The 22,787-nt window shown below is 63.6% G+C and overlaps 2 protein-coding genes and 2 long non-coding RNA genes across 4 annotated transcripts; 2 read left to right on the top strand and 2 right to left on the bottom strand.

Annotated features, from left to right (window-relative positions):
* Nucleotides 1-1,706: 1,706 nt before the first annotated feature.
* On the bottom strand, nucleotides 1,707-3,934 carry LOC309682768 (uncharacterized protein). The gene is made up of 2 exons (XM_082496883.1): nucleotides 3,667-3,934; nucleotides 1,707-2,317 (listed from the first exon to the last, which is right to left on the bottom strand). The coding sequence occupies exons 1-2, from the start codon at nucleotides 3,842-3,844 to the stop codon at nucleotides 1,866-1,868; spliced, it is 630 nt and encodes a 209-aa protein (XP_082353009.1). The 5' UTR covers nucleotides 3,845-3,934; the 3' UTR covers nucleotides 1,707-1,865.
* Nucleotides 3,935-8,148: 4,214 nt separating this feature from the next.
* Nucleotides 8,149-9,967, top strand: LOC309682767. The gene is made up of 3 exons (XR_014270158.1): nucleotides 8,149-8,183; nucleotides 8,845-8,928; nucleotides 9,858-9,967. It is a non-coding gene; the product is annotated as an uncharacterized lncRNA (long non-coding RNA).
* A 4,042-nt stretch (nucleotides 9,968-14,009) lies between these two features.
* On the top strand, nucleotides 14,010-16,816 carry LOC309682766. Its single transcript, XR_014270157.1, has 4 exons — nucleotides 14,010-14,037; nucleotides 14,228-14,270; nucleotides 14,517-14,637; nucleotides 16,778-16,816. It is a non-coding gene; the product is annotated as an uncharacterized lncRNA (long non-coding RNA).
* Nucleotides 16,817-19,531: 2,715 nt separating this feature from the next.
* Nucleotides 19,532-21,220, bottom strand: ZBTB9 (zinc finger and BTB domain containing 9; the record flags this gene model as incomplete). Its single annotated transcript, XM_082496879.1, has 1 exon — nucleotides 19,532-21,220. The coding sequence occupies one exon, from the start codon at nucleotides 21,218-21,220 to the stop codon at nucleotides 19,532-19,534; it is 1,689 nt and encodes a 562-aa protein (XP_082353005.1).
* Between the last annotated feature and the right edge of the window lie 1,567 nt (nucleotides 21,221-22,787).

The following is a 22,787-nucleotide window of genomic DNA, read 5'->3' as shown; positions in this document are numbered from 1 at the left end:
CCCTGCCACCCCTATCCCTTCTGCCACCTCTGTCCCCTCTCCCCCCTGCCACCCCCATCACACCTCTGCCACCCCCGTTCCCTGTCCCCACGTCCCTGCGGCCCCTCTGCCACTCCCACCCCCCCCCCGCTACCCTCTGCCACCCCTGTCCCCTCTGCCACCCCATCACCCCCCCCCGCCACCCCCTGTCCCCTCTGTCACCCCCCTGCCACCTCCCTGTCCCCCCTCCTCCCCCCCCCCCCCCTCCCCCTGGGCCATCCAGCGCCGAGATTTGTCCCACCTCGGGGGGGACGATGGCCGCGGTGGCTTCAGGGGTCTCCATAGGCAGTGGCGGTGACACGGTGGGGACAAGGTGGGGACAAAGTGGGGGACACGCAGGGCCGGGACACGAGTGGTGGCGGCGGCGATGGCCGGATATGGCTCTGGGGCTGGGCCGGGGCCCGGCCCACGGGGGCTGGACGAGGGAACGCCGCCAGCGGGGCCATCGCCAACAGGGACGTCACCCGCCCCGGGACCCCGACACGGCCACCCCCCCCCCCCCTCTGTGTCCCCAACGAGACCCCACAGCCCCCAGTTCCCTCCCATGTCCCCAGTGGGACCCCACAGCCCCCAACGTGTGTGTGTGTCCTGATTCCCCCCCCCCCCCAGTGACCCCCAACGGGGTCCCAGCACGGCCACCCACAGTCCTCAGTGTCCCCTGATGTCCCCAACAGGGTCGCACAGCCTCCGGTGTCCGCTGATGTCCCCAACAGGGTCTCAGGGCCACTGGTGTCCCCCGATGTTCCCAACACAGCCCTATGGTCCCTGATGTCCCCCACCCTGATGTCCCTCACCCTAATGTCCCCAGCATGGACACCCACAATCTTTGGTGTCCCCCAGTGTCCCCAAAGGGGCCCCACAGTCTCCAGTGTCCCCCAATGTCCCCCAAAGTCCCCAACAGTGTCCCACAGCCCCCAGCGTCCCTCGATGTTGCCCAATGTCCTCAACAGGGTCCTGCAGCCACCAGTGTCCCTGATGTCCCCAACGTGGCTCCAGCATGGCCTCCCACAGCCTTTGGTGTCCCCCACTGTCCCCAGTGCAGCCCCATGCCCCCCAATATTCTCCCCCCTATGTCCCCAGTGGGGCCCCAACACGGCCACCTGCAATGTTCTATGTCCCTCCCCGATGCCCCCTGGTGTCCCCAACACGTCCCCAACATGTCCCCAGTGCTGGCTGCAGCACGTCCCCAGTGCTGACCCCAATGGTGGCCTCAGTGTCCCCACTGTGTCCTCAATGGCAGCCCCAGCACTGGCCCTGGGGATGTCCCTGGAGTGTCCCCAATGCTGCGGCCAAGGTGGCCTCAGAGATGTCCCCAACAGAGCCCCAGCGACGTCCCCAGTGTGGCAACGGCTTGTCCCCAGTGCTGGCCCCCAACATGTCCCTATCATGGCCATGATGATGTCTTCAGCGTCACCCCCAGTGCTATACCCAACATGTCCCTGCTGATGGCCCTTATGTGTCCCCACCATGTCCCCCCATGGCTTGGGGACATCCAGCTGGGCACCCCTGGGGACATCAGGGACAGTCCTGAGCCCTTTGACAGGGATGATTTGGGGACGTCTCCTCCTGGTGTCCTCTCAGTGGGGTGGGGGTGTCTCCTTTTCCTGGTGTCCCCATGTCTCTGCCATGTCCCCCACCCCCAGTGACAGGTCGGGGCCTCGGCGTGTCCCTGAGGTTTATTGGGAGGGTGGGGGACGGTGTCACCAACCTGCCCCTGGTGTCCTCAGACCACAAAGGGGACATCCTCAACATCCTCAGGCAGAAGAGGGGACATCCCAGTGTCCCCAGGATGGAGAAGGAACATCAGGGATGAGCTGTCCCCATCCCTACTTGTCCCCCGGCAGAGCCTCCACTGCCCGGGCCAACCTCTCTGTCCCCTCCTTGTCCCCCATCACTGTCCCCAAGGCCACCACGGCATCCCCCAGGGCCTGGGCGCTGGCAGGGAAGCCCTGGGCCATCTCCAGGTCCTGGGTGACAGCGTCCACCAGGGTCCTCAGGTGACCAACCACCTCCTCCAGCATCCCCAGGGTGGCATTGGCAGCGGTGATGGCCTCGGTGGCCTCAGTGGTGGCAGCGGTGGCAGCGGCGGTGTTCCGGGCCAGGCGGCGGTAGCGGAGGGCTTGGTGACGCTGTTGGCTGGCGGCGGTGGCCAAGTGACGCTTGGATGTCCCCACACCCCACAGGGCCACCTGGCAGACGAGGGCGATGGCGGCCAGGCAGGGGACAAGGTGGTTCTCCTGTGTCACCCCCAGCGCCTCCCGCACCATGTCCAGGGACACTGCAGGGCCATGAAGGGGGACAGGGACATCACCTGGTGTCCTCGTCCCCTCCCAGTGTCCCCAGTCCCATCCCAGTGTCCACAGTCTTGTCCCAGTGTCCCCGTCCCCTTCTGGTGTCCCCATCCCCTCCCAGTGTCCCCAGTCCCCTCCTGGTGTCCCATCCCAACATCCCCAATCCCATCCCAGTGTCCCCAGTCCTCTCCCAGTGTCTCTGTCCCCTTCTGGTGTTCCCATCCCCTCCCAGTGTCCCATCCCAACATCCCCAGTCCCATCCCAGTGTCCCCAGTCCTCTCCTAGTGTCCTGTCCCATCCCAGTGCTCCCAGTCTTGTCCCAGTGTCCTTGTCCCCTCCTTGTGTCCCCCATCCCAGTGGCCCCAGTCCCCTCCCGGTGTGGCCAGTCTTGTACTGGTGTCCCCAATCTTGTCCCAGTGTCCCCATCCCCTCCTGGTGTCCCTGTCCCCTCAGTGTCCCCACTCTCTTCCTGGTGTTCCCCATCCCAGTGGCCCCATCTCCTCCCAGTGTCCCCTGTCCCCTCCCGGTGTCACCCAGTCCATAGTGGTTGAGTCACGGGAAGCTCTATACTGGTCTACACTGGTTGTAGGACATCCCATTGGTCTTTACTGGTCCCTACTGATCTACAGTGGCTCCTGCTGGTCCCTACTGGTAAATATTGGTCTGAACTGGTCTGTAGATGTTCTTACCAGCCCATATAGCTCCAGACTGGTCTATAGTAGTCAGGTTCTACTGGTCTGTAGGGTTTCCTACTGGTCCGTACTGGTCTGTAGGGTTGTCTACTGGTAGTACTGATCTAGAGAGATCTGTAGGGCTTTCTACTGGTCCTTACTAATCTGAACTGGTCTATACTGGTCTACAGTGGTTCCTAGTAATCCCTACAGCATCGTACCACACGTCTGTAAAGGTCTCTACTGGTCTATAGTGGTCAGGATATGGGAAAGTCTCTACTGGTCTGCAGTGGTCATGTATTAGCCTGTACTAGTCCCTACTGGTCTACACTGATTCCTAGTGGTCCTTATTGGTCTGAACTGGTCCATTATGGTCTATATCGATCAGGGCAAGAGAAAGTCTCTGCTGGCCTGTAGAGCTTCCCATTGGTCTGTTCTGGTCTGTAGGACTCTCTACCAGCATTACTGGTCCAAGTGGATCTGTAGGGCTCCCTACTGGTCTAAACTGGTCCCTACTGGTCAGGGCAGGAGAAAGTCTCTGCTGGCCTGTAGAGCTTCCCACCAGTCTGTACTGGGCTGTAGGGTTCTCTACCAGTATTACTGGTCCAAGCAAATCTGTATGGCTCCCAACTGGTCCCTACTGGTCTATACTGGTCCGTACTCACGCAGGGGGGCGCAGAGAAGCATCAGCACTATGGCGATGGTCCGGACCACCCACAGACCCCAGCGGCGCCGGCGGTTCCGGCTCAGTTCCCGCTTCAGCTCGGCAGCGCTGGCATCGGCGGCCGCCCCCAGCGCCCGGTAGAGACCTTCGGCGTCCAACCCCGGCGTCGGCGTCGCCATCGCCGCTGCCGCCGCCAGTGCCGCCACCAGCGCCGTTTCCAGCCCCGCCAACGCCGCCTCCGCCTCCACCAGCACCGCCTCCGCCTCCACCAGCGCCGCCGCCACCACTGTCCCCTGCGTCCCCAGCGCCTCCGCCAGCCCTGCCAGTGCCCGCAGCGCCTGCCCGGAGGCCGCCCTGGCCGAGGCCACCGCCGGTGACAGCGGTGGAGAGGACATCCTGCAAGGGACCCAGACGTCCACGTAGAGACTTCCGTGTCCGGATGGGGAGCCCCTCCCCAACCCCATAACGGAGATAAGAGGGACCCAAGCATCCAGGGATGGGACCCTCTCAAGGGACCCCCGTTCCCTGGGGGACACACATCCCTAGAAGAAGGACAGGCGTCCAGGCGGGACCGCCATCACCATTAGGAGGGACCCAGATGTCCCTGCAGGACCCGCATCGGTGCCACAAGGGACACAAGCGTCCGCCATTGCCGCGCCGAGGCACCCAGGCGTCCCGGCGCAGGAACCCCTCCACTTCCCTTTCCGCAACCGCGGAGGGATAGAGGTGTCTGGGGGCCTCCCCCTCCTTCCCCTGGGGTTCCCCCCCCTGCAAGGGACCCAACCGTCCCCTTCGCTGGCACATACCTCCCTGTGACCCCTGGGGACGGTCCTCACAGCCGGTGGCAACTACGTCACCGTCCCTCCCACACCCTCACGGGACCCAGGCGTCAAGGGCGATGGGAGGGATGCGGGCGTTCGGGTCCTGCCTCCCCCTCAGACCGCCACTTACCCCCCAAGGCCCCTGATTCACCCCCCACCAGGGCCAAAATTTACATCCCAGAGCGTAGATTTACCCCCTCAGGGCCCCATTTACCCCCTCAGGACCCAGATTTACCCCCTCAGGGCCCCATTTACCCCCTCAGGGCCCAGATTTACCCCCTCAGGGCCCCATTTACTCCCTCAGGGCCCAGATTTACCCCCTCAGGGCCCCATTTACCCCCTCAGGGCCCCATTTACCCCCTCAGGGCCCAGATTTACCCCCTCAGGGCCCAGATTTACCCCCTCAGGGCCCCATTTACCCCCTCAGGGCCCCATTTACCCCCTCAGGGCCCAGATTTACCCCCTCAGGGCCCCATTTACTCCCTCAGGGCCCAGATTTACCCCCTCAGGGCCCCATTTACCCCCTCAGGACCCAGATTTACCCTCTCAGGGCCCCATTTACCCCCTCAGGGCCCAGATTTACCCCCTCAGGGCCCCATTTACCCCCTCAGGACCCAGATTTACCCCCTCAGGGCCCCATTTACCCCCTCAGGGCCCAGATTTACCCCCTCAGGGCCCCATTTACCCCCTAAGGGCCCCATTTACCCCCTCAGGGCCCCATTTACTCCCTCAGGGCCCAATTTACCTCTCAGGGCCCCATTTACCCCCTCAGGGCCCAGATTTACCCCCTCAGGGCCCCATTTACCCCCTCAGGACCCAGATTTACCCCCTCAGGGCCCCATTTACCCCCTCAGGGCCCAGATTTACCCCCTCAGGGCCCCATTTACTCCCTCAGGGCCCAGATTTACCCCCTCAGGGCCCCATTTACTCCCTCAGGGCCCAGATTTACCCCCTCAGGGCCCCATTTACTCCCTCAGGGCCCAGATTTACCCCTCTAGGCTCCAGATTTCACCCCTGCAGCCGAGATTTGCACCCTCAGGGTCCTGATGTGCACCCCCAGGGCTCTGATTTACACCCCCAAGGCCCCAGACTTACCCCCAGGCCCCAGAATTTAACCCCTCAGGGCTCATATTTGCCCCATCAAGGTTCATATTTACCCCCTCAGGCCCCGATTTACACCTCCAGGGCCCTGATTTACCCCCTCAAGGACCAATTTACATCTCAGAACTTCTATTTACCCTCTCAAGGCCTGATTTACCCCCTCAGGCCTCAATTTCCACCTCCAGGGCCCTTATTTACCCCCCCCCCCCCAGGCCCCGGCCCCGGCCCCGGCTTTACGCCAGGCCCCGCCCCTCGAGCCCTGATTGGCGGAGCCCCGCGGGATGGGCGGGACGAAACTCCGCGCTCTCCGCAGTGGTTCCACGCCCAGGTGTGGTCTTCCATTGGCCAGCGGGGAGGCGGAACTTTTATGTTTCCGCCTCTCATTGGCTGTTGCTTTCCCGCCGTCGGGGTGAAGGGGGCGGGCTCTTCGCTCGGCTCCGCGCACTGATTGGCTGCGTCGCGCGGAGCGGGAGAGCGGCGGCGGCGGCGCGCTCCCGGCGTGCCCTGCGCGGTCGTGAGGGGGGACGGGGGGAAACTGGGTGTACTGGGAGGTACTGGGAAGGACTGGGGACGAGGGGAGCAACTGGGAATTGGTGGGAGCCTCTGGAATTGGGGGGAGGGGGAGATGTGGGGCAACTGGGCGTTACTGGGAGCCACTGGGACTTACTGGGAGCCACTGGGAGCATGTTGGGGGAACTGGGAGTCACTGGAAATGTGACAGGGTGGTTACTGGGAGTCACTGGGGGTACTGGGACCCCCTAGAACCCTGATGAGGGGGCATGAGGAGCCACTGGGAATTACTGGGAGTGTGTTGGGGGGGTACTGGGAGTCACTGGGAATATGATGGGGTGGTTACTGGGAGACAGTGGGGGAACTGGGACCCTCTGGGACCTTAAGGGGTGAACTGGGAGTTATCGGGGGCTACTGGGAGCACGAAGAGGGGAACTGGGACTCACCGAGGGCTGTGGTGGGAGGTACTGGGAGTCACTGAGGCTGGGGGAGGAGTAAACTGGGAGCCACTGGGGGTTACTGGGAGTGCGGGTGGGGTGGGACTGGGAGTCACTGGGGCTGGAGAAGGAGTAAATTGGGAGCCACTGGGGGTTACTGGGAGCGTGGGGAGATGGACGGACACTGGGAGTCTCTGGGAGCACAGCAGGGGGAACTGGGAGTTACTGGTTGTTACTGGGACTCATTGAGCCCGGGGGGTGGCGGGGGGTACTGGGACTGCATGTAGGGAGAAGCAGGCCCTCACTGGGGCTTACTGGGAGGTACTGGAGATAGGGGGGGATACTGGGAATTACCTGGGGGGGGGGGGGGGGAGTGTGGGGTGGTGTTACTGGGACTTACTGGGAGTTGTCCCCCACCCCAAGGTGCCACCAATGGCCAAGAGTCACCCGGAGCCACCGGGCACTGGTGAGCCCCGGACCTCTGGGTCGTCTCCGTCCCCCCTGTCCGTGTGTCCTCGTCCGTGTGTCCCCCCCACCAACGCCCGGATCCCTCCTGCCCCCCCTCAGGTCTGTGGGGTCTCCTCCCCCCGTCGCACTTCGTGCTCCGCCCCCCCGGCATCAGCACCAGGTAGGGGCCCCCAGTGCTCCCAGTAACCTCCCAGTTACCCCTCCCAGTGCTCCCTGTAATCCTCCCAGTAACCCCCCAGTGCGCCCCGTTGCCCCCACACACCATGTACTCCCAAATTGCTCTTACTGTGCTTTCACATTCCCAGTGCTCCCAGTAACGTCCCAGTTACCCCTCCCAGTGCTCCCTGTAATCCTCCCAGTAACCCCCCAGTGCGCCCCGTTGCCCCCACACACCATGTACTCCCAAATTGCTCTTACTGTGCTTTCACATTCCCAGTGCTCCCAGTAACCTCCCAATAACTCCCCACAGTGTTCCTGGTAACCCTCCCAGTAACCCCCAGTGCTCCCTGTAAATCCCTCCAGTTTCCTCCCTGTGATGTTCCCAGTAACCCCCCCAATGTTCATGGTAACCTCCCAGTACCCCTCAGTGCTGCCAGTAGCCCTCCCAGTAACCCCCAGTTTCCCCTCCAGTGCTCCCAGTAACCCCCAGTGTTCCCAGTAATACCCTGCTAACCGTCCCAGTAACCCCCAGTGCTCTTGGTAATTTCCCAGTAACCCCCAGTGCTCCCTGTAATCCCCCAGTTTCCTCCTCCAATGCTCCCAGTTACCCCCAGAGCCTGGACACCTAGGTCCCCTTTGGCAGGCCCCTGGAGGCGGAGCTTGAGGCTGAGAGGAGGCGGGGCCAAGCCTTGGAGGCAGAGCTTGAGGCTGAGAAGAGGCGGGGCCAAGCCTTGGAGGTGGAGCTTGAGGCTGAGAAAAGGCGGGGCCAAGCCTTGGAGGCGGAGCTTGAGGCTGAGAAAAGGCGGGGCCAAGCCTTGGAGGCAGAGCTTGAGGCTGAGAAAAGGCGTGGCCAGGCCTTGGAGGCGGAGCTTGATGGTGAGAGGAGGCGGGGCCAAGCCTTGGAGGCAGAGCTGGAGGCTGAGAGGAGGCGGGGCCAAGCCTTGGAGGCAGAGCTGGAGGCTGAGAGGAGGCGGGGCCAAGATCAGGGGGCGGAGCCTGATGGGGAGCAGCCCCTGGAGGAGGTGAGCCCATGCGCCTGGGTCCCCTGGGGGCTGTGCCCCCTCCCCTTGGGGACATGGTGGCCCTGTCCCCAGGGTGTCCCCGGGGCAAAGGGGGACATGGTGGCCCTATACCCTGTCCCTACAGTGTCCCCAGGATGTCCCCATGTGCCCAGTCCCTCTGGTGTCTTCGGGATTTCCCCCTGTCCTCAGGATTTCTTCATGGTGGGGGTGACACAGTGGTCATGTCCTCTGTGCCCACAGTGTCCCCAGGATGTCCTCTGTCCCTCTGGTGTTCCCAGGGTGTCCGGTTGTCCCTTGGGTATCTCCATGTCCCCTGTCTCTGCAGCATCCCAATATCCAGTGTTCCCAGGATGTCCCCATGTCCCTTTGGTATCTCCATCATGTCCCCCTTCCCCCAGGTTGCCACCTTGTCCTCATATTGTCCCCATGTTCCCTCTCCCCAGGTTGTCCCCGTAGTCCCTGTGCCCACAGTATTCCAGTGTCCCCAGGATGTTTCCGTGTCCCTTTGGTGTCCTCATGGTGTCCCTCTGCCCCCAGGTTGTCCCCCTGTCCTCATGGTGTCCGTTGTCCCCTGGGTGTCCCCATACCCCTTGCCCCCACAGTATCCCCTGGGTGTCCCCCTGTCCCTGCGGTGTCCCCACGCTGTCCCCTTTCCCCCCAGTGCCAAGCCCAGGTGCTGCTCCAGGCCCGGCTCAGCGCTCTTGGTCACATCCTGACCCTGCAGGAGTGTGAGCTGAGCCGCGAGGTGGGGCTGGAGGGGGGGCTTTTGGGGTGCTGGGGGGCGGGGGGGGGGCTATGAGGTGCCCCTTGCGTGCTGGGGGGGCCCTGGGAGGCATTGTGGGGTCTGGGGTGGGCCTGGAGTGCTTGGGGGGGGGTTGGGACCCTCCTGGGGTGCCACTGGAGGGGGCTTTTGGGGTGTTGGGGGTGTTTTAGGGTCCTGTGAGGTGCCCCTGAGGAGTGATGGGGGGGCCCTTGGGTGCCGCAGGGGGTCCTGAGGGGCAATGGGGTAACTCGGGGAGTTGGGGGGGATGCTGGTGTGCTCTGGTGGGGTCCAGGGTGTCTTAGGGGTGCTTGAGGGGGGGCAGTTGAGGGGGGGGCTGTCGAGAGGGCCCTGGGGTGTCATAGGGTGCCCTTGGGGGGGCTTTGTGGGGTACTTTTGGGGTGCTGGGAGGAGCCCTGGGATGCTGGAGGTGGGGCCTTTGAGTGCCAGTGGGACACTGGGATGCAATGGGAGGGTCCTGGGGTGCTTCAGGTGGGGACCAAGGGGGTGCTGGGGTGGTGGTGGGGGGTAAGGGTGCTCAGAAGTTGGTCTGGGGGGCCATAGGGTGTCCCTGAGGGGGGCTGGAGTGCCATGGGGGGTGGTGGGGGGTGGTCCTGGAGGCACAATTGGGTAACAGGGTGCTGAGGGGGGGCGCTGGGGTGGTCTGAGGAGGGTTGTTGGGGCACCCCCCAGGGTGCCAGCGGGGGGGCTTTTGGGGTGTTGGGGGGACACTGCTGTGTAACGGGGAGGTTCTGGGGTGCTGAGGGGGTCTTGAGTGCCCCTCAGAAGGACATGGGGGGGGGGGGGGGAAGGGCTGGCTTTGGGGTGTCTCTTGGTGCTTTGGGGGGGGGAGGGGGGGAATCAGAAGGACTGGGTGCCCTGAGACACCCACACCTCCCCCTCTCGCCCCCTAGTTGCCCCCCACCGAGGTCCCCGTGGCGGTGGCCCCCCCCCGGCTGCAGGCGCTCCTGGGGCGCTGGCGGGAGAAGGTCTTCGCCCTCCTGGTGCAGCTGCGGGTGCAGGAGGAGGCGCAGCGGGTGCTGCGGGCGCAGGTGGGTGCCCATGTGCCTGGGTCTTATCTGGGGGGGGACACCCAGACTTTTGGGTCCCTCTTGAAGGGGGCACCCGGGCTCCTGGGCCCCTCCTGGGGGAGAGGTACCTGGGTCCCATCTTGGGGGGATTGGGGGCCATCCAGGCTCCTGGGTCCCACCCATGGGGTGCCTGGGTCCCATCCTGGGCCGGGGGGGGGGGGGAGTTGGGGGGCACCCAGATGTCTGTGTCCTATCTAGGGGGGATTAGCAGGTGCCCAGACGCCTGGGTCCCTCTTGGGGGGGTCTTGAGTCCCATCTGGGGAGCTGGGGGGCACCCAGATTCCTGGGTCCCTCCCATGGGGTGCTTGGGTCCCATTTGGGGAAGGTTGGGGGGCACCCAGATGCCTGGGTCCTATCTAGGGGGGGTTGGGGGGCACCCATATGCCTGGGTCCCATCTGGGGGAGTTGGAGAGCACCCAGATGCCTGGGTCCTATCTGGGGGGGGGGGGGTAGGGGGTGCTGGGACGTCTGGATCCCTCCCAGGGGGTTCTCCTGGGTCCCATCTGGGGGGGTTGGGGGGCACCCATGTGCCTGGGTCCTATCTGGGGGGGGGGGGGGGGGTGTTAGGGGGTGCTGGGACATCTGGGTCCCTCCCAGAGGGGGTTTCTGGGTCCCATCTGGGCGGGTTGGGGGGCACCCAGATGCCTGGATCCCATCTGGGGGGGTTGAGGGGCACCCATATGCTTGGGTCCTATCTGGGAGGTGCTGGGACATCTGGATCCCTCCCAGGGGGTTCTCCTTGATCCCATCTGGGGGGGTTGGGGGGGCACCCATATGCCTGGGTCCCATCTCGAGGGGTGGGGAGGGGGGGGTCGGAGGTGCTGGGACATCTGAGTCCTTCCGAAGGGGGTGTTCCTGGGTCCCATCTGGGAGGGCTGGGGGGCACCCCGATGCCTGGGTCCTATCTGGGGGTAGTGGGGGGGGGGGGGTTAGGGGGTGCCTGGACATCTGTGTGCCTTCCAGGGGTCACCTGTTTCCCTCGGGGGGGGGCTCCTGGGTGCCTGGATCCCTCCTGGGACACTCCCGGACACTGTGGTTCCTCAGGTGGGGACGCTGAGGGCGGCGGTGGCAGCGGGGACGCGGCGGGGGACGCGGCTGGAGCTGAGCCTGCGCGAGAGGGCGGCCACCGCCGAGCTGCAGCGTCGGGACACCGAGGTCAGCAGGGACATGGAGGGGGGGACACGTGGGACATGTGGGGACCTGCTGGGGACACAGGGGAACAAGTGTGGGCCATATGGGGACCTGCTGGGGACACAGGGACCTGCTAGAGACATGTTGGGGAAAGAGGGGGACATGTGTGGGATGTATTGGGACCCGCTGGGGACATCCGTGAGACATATGGGGACCCGCTGGGGACATGAGGACCCGCTGGGGACATCCGTGAGACATATGGGGACCCGCTGGGGACATGAGGACCCGCTGGGGACATCCGTGAGACATATGGGGACCCGCTGGGGACATGAGGACCCGCTGGGGACATCCGTGAGACATATGGGGACCCGCTGGGGACATGGGGACCCGCTGGGGACATCCGTGAGACATATGGGGACCCGCTGGGGACATGAGGACCCGCTGGGGACATCCGTGAGACATATGGGGACCCGCTGGGGACATGGGGACCCGCTGGGGACATCCGTGAGACATATGGGGACCCGCTGGGGACATGAGGACCCGCTGGGGACATCCGTGAGACATATGGGGACCCGCTGGGGACATGAGGACCCGCTGGGGACATGCATGAGACACATGGGGACACGCTGGGGACATGGGGACCTGCTGGGGACGTGGAAGGACATGATGGGGATATATGAGGACACACATGCGGTAAAGGGGGACGTGGTGGGTACATGGAGACCTGCTGAAGACATGAGGGGACAGGTGTGGGACACATGAGGACATGCTGGGGACATGGGGACCTGCTAGGGACACGGGGGGGGGGCACATGTGGGACGTGCTGGGAACACAGGGACCTGCTGGGGACATGCCTGGGAAAAAAAGGGAACACACTGAGAAAACAAAGAGCCACAACGGGGACACGATGGGGATGTGGGGACACGATGGGGATGTGGGGACACGATGGCACGATGGGGACACACAGGGCCGTGCTGGGGACACAGAGAGACACGTCTGGACCATGCTGGGGATGTGTTGGGGGCACACTGGAGACACAGGGATGGGTCGGGGATGGCTTGGGGACGTGGGGACGCATTGGGGACATCACGGGAGGCCACTTGGGGAGGGGTTGGGGATATGATAGGGACATTCTGGGGACATCGGTGACCAATGGGCCATGTACCGGTACTGGGACAGGGAGGTGACTGAGTGGGGACATGCTGGGGACATTGGGAGGGCTTGTGGACAGGTTGGGGACATGGTGGCACTTGTCCCAGCACCTGGCACAGGAGGTGACACGGCAGCGGGGACGGGCAGAGGCGGCTGAGGAGGCACTGAGGGGACTGGCCCGGGCAGCTGCCAGGTACTGGGAGGGCACTGGGAGGAACTGGAGGGACAGGGGACACTGGGAGGGACTGGAGGGACACTAAGAGGGACTGAAGGGGGAACTGGGCACCGGGGGGGGAAACTTGGGGGGTACTGGGGTGACACTGGGAGGGACTGGGGGGACAGGGGTAGGGGCCGGGGGATTGCTGGGAGGCACTGGGGGGACTGGGGGAGAACTGGAAAGGAACTGAGACACCTCTGACAGATACTGGGAGGGGACTGGGATGGGGACACTGAGAGGTCACCCGTGTCCCTGTCCCCGCATGTCACTGCTGTCCCATCCCTGCTGCTCCTGTCCCGTGTCCTGCCCTGTCCCCATGTCCCACCCCGTCCCCATGTCCCACCCCATCCTTGTGTGTCCCCCAGGCTGGCCAGGGTGGTGACAGCACGCGAGGCCGAGGTGACAGCAGCCACCGGGACCATGGTCACCCTCAGTGCCCGCCTGCGCCGGGCGGGACAGCGGCTCTGTGCCCTCCAGGGTATGGGGACATGGGGACAGGGAGGGAGACATGGGGAAGGGGACACAGGGAGGGAGACAAGGAGGGGAGGGGGACACAAGGACAGGGAGGGGGACATGAGGAGGGAGATGCGGGGACAGGGGTCACAGGGGAGGGGGCAGGGAGAGGGACATAGCGACAAGAAGGGGGACAGGGTGGGGGACATGGGGACACGGAAGGGATGGGGACACGGGGTCGTGGGGATGGGGACAGGACAGGCGTGAGGACGGGAACAGGGTGGCCCCGATGCCACTGTCACCCCTCCTCCACGGTGGGTGGCCCTGGAGTCACCCTGTTCCCAGGGCTGGTGACACTGATGTCACACTGTTCCCTGTCCCCAGGGCTGGTGGCCCCGGCGGTGGCCTTGGACCGGCCATGGTGGCAGCAGGACCCAGCGGGGGATGGGTGAGTGATGGGGGAGGGGCTCGGATGGCTGGGGACACTTTGAGGGTGTTGAGGGGACACCAGGGGACCCTGAGGGTGGGACGGGACCCCACAGGTGACATTGGGACCCCAAGGGTGGTATGGGGATGCTGTGGGGGGACGGGACATTGTCACCCTGGGGGTGGCAGGGGACCTCTTCCCCCCTCTTGGGGACCCAGGGGGTGACAGGGTGGCACTGTCCCCACCCCACTGGCCCTGACCCACCTGTGGGGCCAGGGGTGACATGGTGACACTCTCCCCAGCCCGGTGGCCAAGGTGACAGGCGGCGCCCATCTGCTTGCGGGGACGATGGCAAGTGTCCGGCAGAGTGGTGAGTGGGGACACACTGGGGACACCCTTGGTGGGGAGGACACCAAGCAGGGGACATCACCGGTGGGACATGTGGGGACACCGGGCAGTGGCCAAGGGACACACTGGGGGCACCACAGGGACCCAGTGCCACCCTGCGCCCCTGTGGGTGAGCGGTGGCTGCCGTGTCCCCACCACAGCCTGTCCCTGTCCCCGCAGCGGTGGCCTTGGGGGTGGCTGAGGAGGTGACACACGTCCGGGTGACAAAGGAAGAGGTGAGGTGGTTTGGGGATGTGGGGGACACAGGGAAGGGACATGGGGGACACAGGGAAGGGACATGGGGCCTCTGGAGCCGTGGGGGAGGTGGCACGGGGAAAGGGTGACGGGGGGGGACACTGGGCTGGAGGGGGCACTCGGGGACAGGGGTGGCTGCTGTCCCTGTGTCACCCCTTCTGTCACCCCCAGGCCACCCCCCGCAAGGACAGGACAGGGCACCGCGCCAGCAGAGGTGAGTCCAGCCCATGTGGCACCTTGTGAGTGTCCCCATGTCCCCCCTGCTGTCCTCGTGTCCCCCCAGTGTGCCCCTCCATGTCCCACGACACCCTTGGGTGCCCCATGTCCTAATGTCACCCCCTGTCCCCCCTGTGGTCCCAATGTTCCCCCCCAGCCCTAAATGTTCCCCCCCCAACTCTTAAGTGTCCCCCCCATGTCCCCGGTGTCCCCCCAGCCCTAACTGTCCCCCGTGTCCCCCCAGCGGCGCTGGGCTCCCTCGTGACGCAGCTGCAGGCCCTGGGCGCCGCCATCCTCGGGGACGATGGGGACAACGGTGACAGCAGGGACCCCCCCCTGACCCCACAGCGGACCCAGGCATCCGTGTGAGTCACCCCACCACCCCCATTCCCCAACCAGTGGGGAGGGGACCGGTTTGGCCCAGTCTGGCACTGGTGTCACCCACGTGTCACTTCCCAGATGTCACCCAGCCCCTGCTCAGGTTGTGGCTAAGGCAGCTCGTGCCACGTGTCCCTGGGGGACACGGAGGGGGGGGACACCCCGGCTCCGCGCCGGAGGAAGGCTGAGCGCTCGCATCATCGCCTGGGCGACTCATTAGAGTTGCTCATAAACGCACAAATTAACGAACTACCGAGTTATAAGTGACGCGACCTCACGGTTTGAGCGGTGAATAAGCGAATTCGGGTGATAAACTGCTCCGTGCGCAGGGGGCCGTGCCCTTCTCGCTTCGTTATTTTTTTTTTTTTAACGAGCTCCTAAAGCTTAATTGGCGAGAGTATTTTGAGGGATGCGAAGGGACGGTGACGCGTTAGCGATGTCAGAAGCGGGATCTCTCCTGGACACGTTCCCGTTGGAGCTGCTGGAAGCCGCCGCTCCGCTGTGGGGGTGTTTCCGCGCCGCGGCGAAGAGCAAAAAAAAAAAAACAGACGTTGACCGGCAACGACCGGGGAGAAAAATTAAAGGAAGAGGATTTAATTATATATATATATATAATAAGGGACGGTGAAATCCCGGGTGGGATTTGTCCCGGATTGAGAGCCGACGGACGCATCCGGGTAATATTTGGCAGGAATTTGGCAAATGGCGAGCTTCGTCTAGGTTAGAGAAGGGGGGGGAAAAAAGGAGAAGGCAGCGAGGGATGAGATTGATGCGTTGGGGGAGGAAGACGTCGGGGTGGGGGAGGAAGACGTCGGGGTGGGAGGGGGAAACATATCGTTGGGAGAGGAGGATGTTGGGTTAGGACCGGATGTCGGGTTGGGAGAGGAGGACGTCGGGTTAGGACCAGACATTCAGTCGGGAGAGGAGAATATTGGGTTGGGAGAGAAGAACATTGGGTTGGGAGAGAAGGACATCGGGTTGGGGGAGGAGGACGTCGGGTTAAGACCAGACATTCGGTCGGGGGAGGAGGACGTCGGGTTCGGACCGGACGTCGGGTGGGGAGAGGAGGACGTCGGGTCGGAAGAGGAGGACTTCGGGTTAGGACTGGACATAGGGTCGGAAGAGGAGGACGTTGGGTCGGGAGAAGAGGACTTCAGGTTAGGATCAGACATAGGGTCGGGAGAGGAGGACATCGGGTTAGGACCAGACATTCGGTCGGGAGAGGAGGACGTCGGGTCGGGAGAAGACAACGTCAGGTTCGGACCGGACATAGGGTTGGGAGAGGAGGATGTCAGGTTAGGACCGGACATAGGGTCGGGAGAGGAGGACGTCGGGTCGGGAGAGGAGGACGTTGGGTTAGGACCAGACGTTGGGTCGGAAGAAGAGGACATCAGGTTAGGACCGGACATAGGGTCAGGAGAGGAGGACGTCGGTTTGGGGGAGAGGACATTGGGTTAGGACCAGACGTTGGGTCGGAAGAAGAGGACGTTGGGTTAGGACCGGACATTGGTTCGGAAGAAGAGGACATCAGGTTAGGACCGGACATATGTTGGGAGAGGAGGACGTCGGGTCGGGAGAGGACATTGGGTTAGGACCAGATGTTGGGTCGGAAGAAGAGGACATCGGGTTAGGACCGGACATAGGGTCAGGAGAGGAGGACGTCGGTTTGGGGGAGAGGACATTGGGTTAGGACCAGACGTTGGGTCGGAAGGACATCGGGTCGGGAGAGGACATAGGGTCGGGAGAGGAGGACGTCGGGTCGGGAGAGGACATTGGGTTAGGACCGGACATCGGGTCGGGAGAGGAGGACATTGGGTTAGGACTGGACATCAGGTCAGGAGAGGAGAACTCAAATGGTGTAACGATGCTGCTAATTAGGGGAGGAACTTACGGGACGCCCTACAAGCATTGAACCCCCAGCAGACTGCTACAGGTAGTCCACTATAGAGAGGTCCATGCGGTGACCCAACACCAGCACGGTGCTTTGACCACCTCCAGGCATCCGGGAGAACGGCTGAGGAACACCCATCCCTCGGGAAAGGAATATGGGAAATGGTGGGAGTGAGATGACCCATTCCTGAGGCGTGCGTGTGACCCAAGACCCCGATCTTCTTTCTCCCTCCCTAGGAACCATTGACCTCCTGGTTGAAGAAGTTGAAAGCTGTCCTTGAACCTTCATCCTTCCGAAAGTATCCACCTAGAGAGCGCAGCCAGTGTTCCCGGGAGTTTTTTTTAGCTCCCGGTGAGGTGTTACCACCGGAGAAGATGTGGAGAACATCTAAGATGACAAGAACCTTCATGTGATGGACAATCCAAACCCTGCTGTGGGGAAAGCTGGCGTTCCCTCACAAAAAACCTTGATGGATAATCAAGGAAACCCAATTAGTCCATCATCGTCATGTCCCAGCTGGTGACCTCCGCTGTGACGTGGACATCGGAGACACAACGTACCCAGAACCCACCGGTGGGACAGCAGGAACCAAGGTGTCCACCCGCCCATGTGCATCCACCTTTGGTGTAGGGGGCAGTAGGGGCATATCCAGGAATGGGGACCAGTTTGGCACTGGTGGGAGCCCTATGTCACCCCACAGGTGACAGCATCATCCCAGTTTGGCACTGGTGGGAGCCCATGTCTCCAGGTGTCACCCTGTAGATGACAGTCCCATCCCAGTTTGGCACTGGTGGGAGCCCCCGTGCCCCCTGGTGTCACCCCATAGGTGGCAGTGCCATCCCAGTATGGCCCAGTCCAGCACTGGTGGGACCCCCACGTCATCCTCTGTCACCTCCTGGGTTGCAGCATCATCCCAGTTTGTCCCAGTCACTTACTGGTTCTCCCCATCCTGGTGACCCAATGCTTTATTTTATTTCTTTTTACAACTTTTCTCCTTTTTTGCACCACTTCACCCCATTAAAGCTCATGAGGTGACATCACCAGTGGCACTCTGTCCTGTCAGGGGTGGCGGTTGGGGACACGAGTGTCCCCAGAGTATTGGGGGGGGGGGGATGTCCCCAAGAAGGACAGGAGGGTCCTGGGGGGACACTGGGGTCGCCAGGGCACAGAATTGTCTCCAGGAGGGGTGGGGAGGATGTTGGGGGGACCCAGTGGGGACAGGGGTGTCCCCAGAAGTGAGGGGGGGGGACACACTGGGGCCCCCATGGGGACAGGGATGTCCCCAGGGCTGGCTGCGGGCGGGCAGAAGGACCCGGGGGCGCCGTTCCCGTTGCCACGGCGACCGCGCCGAGCCTCAGTGCGATCTCCACGGCAACGCCAGTCCCGCCCTGCGCGCTGCTATTGGCTGTGCGCTCCCGCTCGGCGTGCGCTGATTGGTCGGTGCTGCACCGGAGGGAGATGAGGGCGGGGACAGGAACCTGAACTGGGAGCTGGACCCAAACCAGTACAGGGCCTGAACTGGGAGATGGCCTGAACTGGAAACTGGGCTGAACTGGAAGCTGGGCCCAAACCAGTACAGGGCCTGAACTGGGAGATGCCCCAAACTGGGAGCTGGGCCCAAACCAGTACAGGGCCAAAACTGGGAGCTGGGCCCAAACCAGTACAGGGCCCAAAGTGGGAGATGGCCTGAACTGGGAGATGGCCACAGACCAGTACAGGGCCTGAATTTGGAGCTGGCTTAAACTGGGAGCTGGGCCCAAACTGGGACCAGAGCCCCGAACTGGGACCGGAGCCTGAATTGGGACCGGAGCCTGAACTGGGACCAGAGCCCTGAACTGGGACTGGATCCCTAAATGGGGATCAGAGCCCTAAACTGGGACTGAAGCATGAACTGGGACTGGAGCTGGAACTGGGACCAGAGCCTGAACTGGATATAGAGCCCTAAACTTGAACCAGAACCTGAACTGGGACCAGAGCCCTAAACTGGGACCGGAACCCTGAACTGGGAATAGAGCCCTGAACTGGGACCAGAGTCTGAACTGGGACCAGAGCTGGAACTGGGACCAGAGCCCTAAACTGGGACCGGAGCCTGAAATGGGACTGGAGCTGGAACTGGGACCAGAGCCCTAAACTGGGACCAGAGCGAGCCCTAAACTGGGACCGGAGCTGGAACTGGGACCGGAGCTGGAACTGGGACCAGAGCCCTAAACTGGGACCAGAGCCTGAAATGCGACGGGAGCTTGAACTGGGAATAGAGCCCTGAACGGGGGTGAGAGCACTGAACTGGGACCAGAATCTGAACTGGAACCAGAGCCTGAAATGGGACCAGAGCCCTAAACTGGGACCAGAGCCTGAACTGGATATAGAGCCCTAAACTTGAACCAGAACTTGAACTGGGACCAGAGCCCTAAACTGGGACCAGAGCCCTAAACTGGGACCAGAGCCTGAAATGCGACTGGAGCTGGAACTGGAAATAGAGCCCTGGACGGGGGTGAGAGCACTGAACTGGGACCAGAATCTGAACTGGAACCAGAGCCTGAAATGGGACCAGAGCCCTAAAATGGGACCAGAGCTGGAACTGGGACCAGAGCCTGAAATGCGACTGGAGCCTGAACTGGGAATAGAGCCCTGAACAGGGGTGAGAGCACTGAACTGGGACCAGAATCTGAACTGGAACCAGAGCCTGAAATGGGACCAGAGCCCTAAACTGGGACCAGAGCCTGAACTGGATATAGAGCCCTAAACTTGAACCAGAACTTGAACTGGGACCAGAGCCCTAAACTGGGACCAGAGCCTGAAATGCGACTGGAGCCTGAACTGGGAATAGAGCCCTGAACGGGGGTGAGAGCACTGAACTGGGACCAGAATCTGAACTGGAACCAGAGCCTGAAGTGGGACCAGAGCCCCAAACCGGAACTGGAGTCAGAACTGGGACCAGCGCCTGAACTGGCCCAGACCCGGAGCCATCTCCCCGCGTTCCCCTCGCCCCTTCACTCGCAGGCCCAGCACCCCCCTCCCCACCGGGCCCCCTGGCAGAGCGGCCGATGTTTGTCCAGGCCGCTGCGCAGGCGGAAGCGACGGCCGCAGCGCTCGCAGGCCCTCCCAGCCCCGTCGTGGGTCTTCATGTGCTCCGTCAGGTGGTGCTTCAGCTTGAAGCGCTTGTGACAGGCGGCGCAGGCGAAGGGTCGCAGGCTGAAGGTCAACATGATGTGCCGATCCCGCTTGGGTTTGACGGCGAACCGCTTACCGCACAGGCAACCGAAACGTTTGCCGTCGGGAGCCGCTCCCAGCTTCACCGGGGCGTGGAGGGCTTGACCCCGGCCCAGGATCTCATTCCCGTGAAGGTCCACCGGTTTCCAAGATGGTTGTGGGAAGACGGACCCTCCACCGGTTGTCACCAGCGTACCGCCTGTTGTCACCATCGTCCCGCTGCCGCTGCCCGCCGGGATGACGTAGCTCACCTCCGCCGGCGCGAAGCCGCCCGCCAAATCGGCCGCCGGCAGGAGGCCCTCAACGGCGGCACCGTCGCCCGCTTCTTGCTTGATGTAGAAGATCTTGGGGGGCTCATGGGTGTCTCCAGGCACCCCATCTTCCTCCTCATCCTCCTCCAGCACGATCTGGAGGGCATCAGTGGGGCGGTGGCGGCGGCGGTGACTGCCCTCTTCCTCCTCTTCTTCTTCTTCCTCCTCTTCCTCCTCCACGCAGATCTTGAGGACCTCTTCGCCGGTGTCCTTCAGGAGGGAGCTCAGGGACGATGTGGCTGCTGGTGCCACATCAGTGGCCACGCGGATTTTGAGGACCTCCTCGCCCCCCTCCTTGGTGAAAGACGGTGTTGCCGCGTCACAGGTGGCCCATGAAGAGCCATCGCTACCACGCACAGGCCATGATGATGATGAAGAGCCGTCACCACCACGGGTGGACCACGAGGATGTTCCATCACCACTGCGGGTGGGACACGATGAGCCGTCGCCACCACGGGTGGTCCACGAGGACGATGAAGACCCATCACCCCCACGGCTGGGCCATGATGATGCTCCATCACCACTGCGGGTGGGACATGATGACCCATCTCCACCACGGGTGGTCCACGATGACGCCCCATCTCCACCATGGGTGCTACATGAAGACCCATCGCCACGGGTGGTCCACGATGACGCTCCATCTCCACCATGGGTGGTACACGAAGACCCATCTCCACCACGGGTGGTCCACGATGATGAAGCCTCACCGCCACGGCCACTTGATGACGATGATGATGTCACCTCGCTGCCCCGCCCAGCCCACCGGCACGGCCCGCCCTCCAACTCCCTCAGGATCTCCGAGCACTGATCCACCACGTGCCACATCTGGAGACCGCTGGCCACCAAGAGATGACCGGGCAGGGCCTCCAACAGCAACGTCAAGCGCCCCGAGTAGATGAGATGCAGGAGCCCCTCGAAGGCGTCGGGGTCGATGGCGGGGGGCAGCAACAGGCGCCCCCCATCCTGCAGAAGCAGCTTGTCGTGGAAGAAGGGGGACGCGGCGGCCAGGACGCTCTTGTGGGCCGGGAAGATCCGGCCGCCCACGTGGACGGCCACGTCGCAGAACTTCCCCTCCAGCCGCAGGCGGTTGAGGGAGTCCAACAGCGCCGCCGCGTGCTGGGGGAAGGAGATCTGCACCCGACCCCCCTCCGCCGCCATCCTCCCCGCGACGAGCCTGCGGGGGACAGGGCTGTCACACGGGGCAGGTGGCACCTGGTTGCCCCCTTGGGCGCCTTTTTGCCCCATGGGGTGCCTTATTGCCCCGTGAATGGTTCTACTGATCCATGGGATGTCCTGTTGCCCCGTGAATGTTCTACCGACCCACGGGGTGCTTTAGGGTCCCCCTGGGTGCCCTGTTGCCCCTTGGGCACCCCGTTGACCCATGAACTGTTCTACTGTCCCACGGGGTGCCCAGTTGCCCACTTGGCTGCCCAGTTGCCCCTTCAGGTGCCCTGTTGCCCCCTCAGGTACCCTGTTGCACCAAGAACTGTTCCACTGACCCATGGGCCCCCCGGTTGCCCACTTGGGTGCCCTGTTGCCCCCCCGGGTGCCCAATGAATGTTCTACTGCCCCATGGAGTGATTTAGGACCCTATTGCCCACTTGGGTGCCCTGTTGCCCCACAGGGTGTCTTGTTGCCCCATGGGATGCCCTGTTGCCCCTTGAACTTTCTCATGCCCACAGGGTGCCCGGTTGCCCCATAGGGTGCCCAGTTGCCCCATGGGGTGTCCTGTTGCCCCATGAACTGTTCTACTGCCCCCCAGCGTGCCTTCTCGCACCGTGGGGTGCCAGGTTGCCCGCTCAGGAACCCAGTTGCCCTGTGGGGCTCTTTGGAAGCCCACAGCGTGCCCTCTCGCCCTGTGGGGTGCCCGGTTGCCCGCTCAGGAGCCCGGTTGCCCCGTGGGGCTCGTTGGAACCCCACGGCGTGCCCTCTCGCCCCGTGGGGTGCCAAGTTGCCCACTTAGGATCCCGGTTGCCCCGTGGGGCTCCTTGGAAACCCACGCCGTGCCCTCTCGCCCTGTGGGGTGCCCGGTTGCCCGCTCAGGAGCCCGGTTGCCCCGTGGGGCTCTTTGGAACCCCCCGGCGTGCCCTCTCGCCCCGTGGGGTGCCCGGTTGCCCACTTAGGAGCCCAGTTGCCCTGTGGGGCTCTTTGGAAGCCCACAGCGTGCCCTCTCGCCCCGTGGGGTGCCAGGTTGCCCGCTCAGGAGCCCGGTTGCCCCGTGGGGCTCTTTGGAACCCCATGGCGTGCCCTCTCGCTCCGTGGGGTGCCCGGTTGCCCACTTAGGAGCCCAGTTGCCCCGTGGGGCTCTTTGGAAGCCCATAGTGTGCCCTCTCGCCCCGTGGGGTGCCCGGTTGCCCGCTCAGGAGCCCGGTTGCCCCATGGGGCTCTTTGGAAGCCCATAGTGTGCCCTCTCGCCCCGTGGGGTGCCCAGTTGCCCACTTAGGAGCCCGGTTGCCCCATGGGGTGCTCTGTTGCCCCATGAACTGTTCTATTGCCCCATGGGGTGTCCTGTCGCCCCATCCCCGGACACCCGGTTGCCCCTCGGGGTGCCCCGTTGCCCCCGGGGGGGGGTTCCAGTAGCCCCGGGGCGGCCCCTCCCCCCCCCCCCCCCCCCAACCCGCTCCTGCCTCCCCCCCCCCCCGGTTCGCCCCATCGCCGCCCCCCGCCCCCGCGGGTCCCACGGACCGGGACACCTCCCCCCCCCGCGCCGGACCCCCCCCCCCCC

Source organism: Vanellus vanellus (genome assembly GCF_965231255.1).
Source record: "Vanellus vanellus genome assembly, chromosome: 32".
Classification (NCBI taxonomy): Eukaryota; Metazoa; Chordata; class Aves; order Charadriiformes; family Charadriidae; genus Vanellus; species Vanellus vanellus.
The sequence above is the reverse complement of the archived record's forward strand: the minus strand, read 5'-3'. Positions and strand labels throughout refer to the sequence as shown.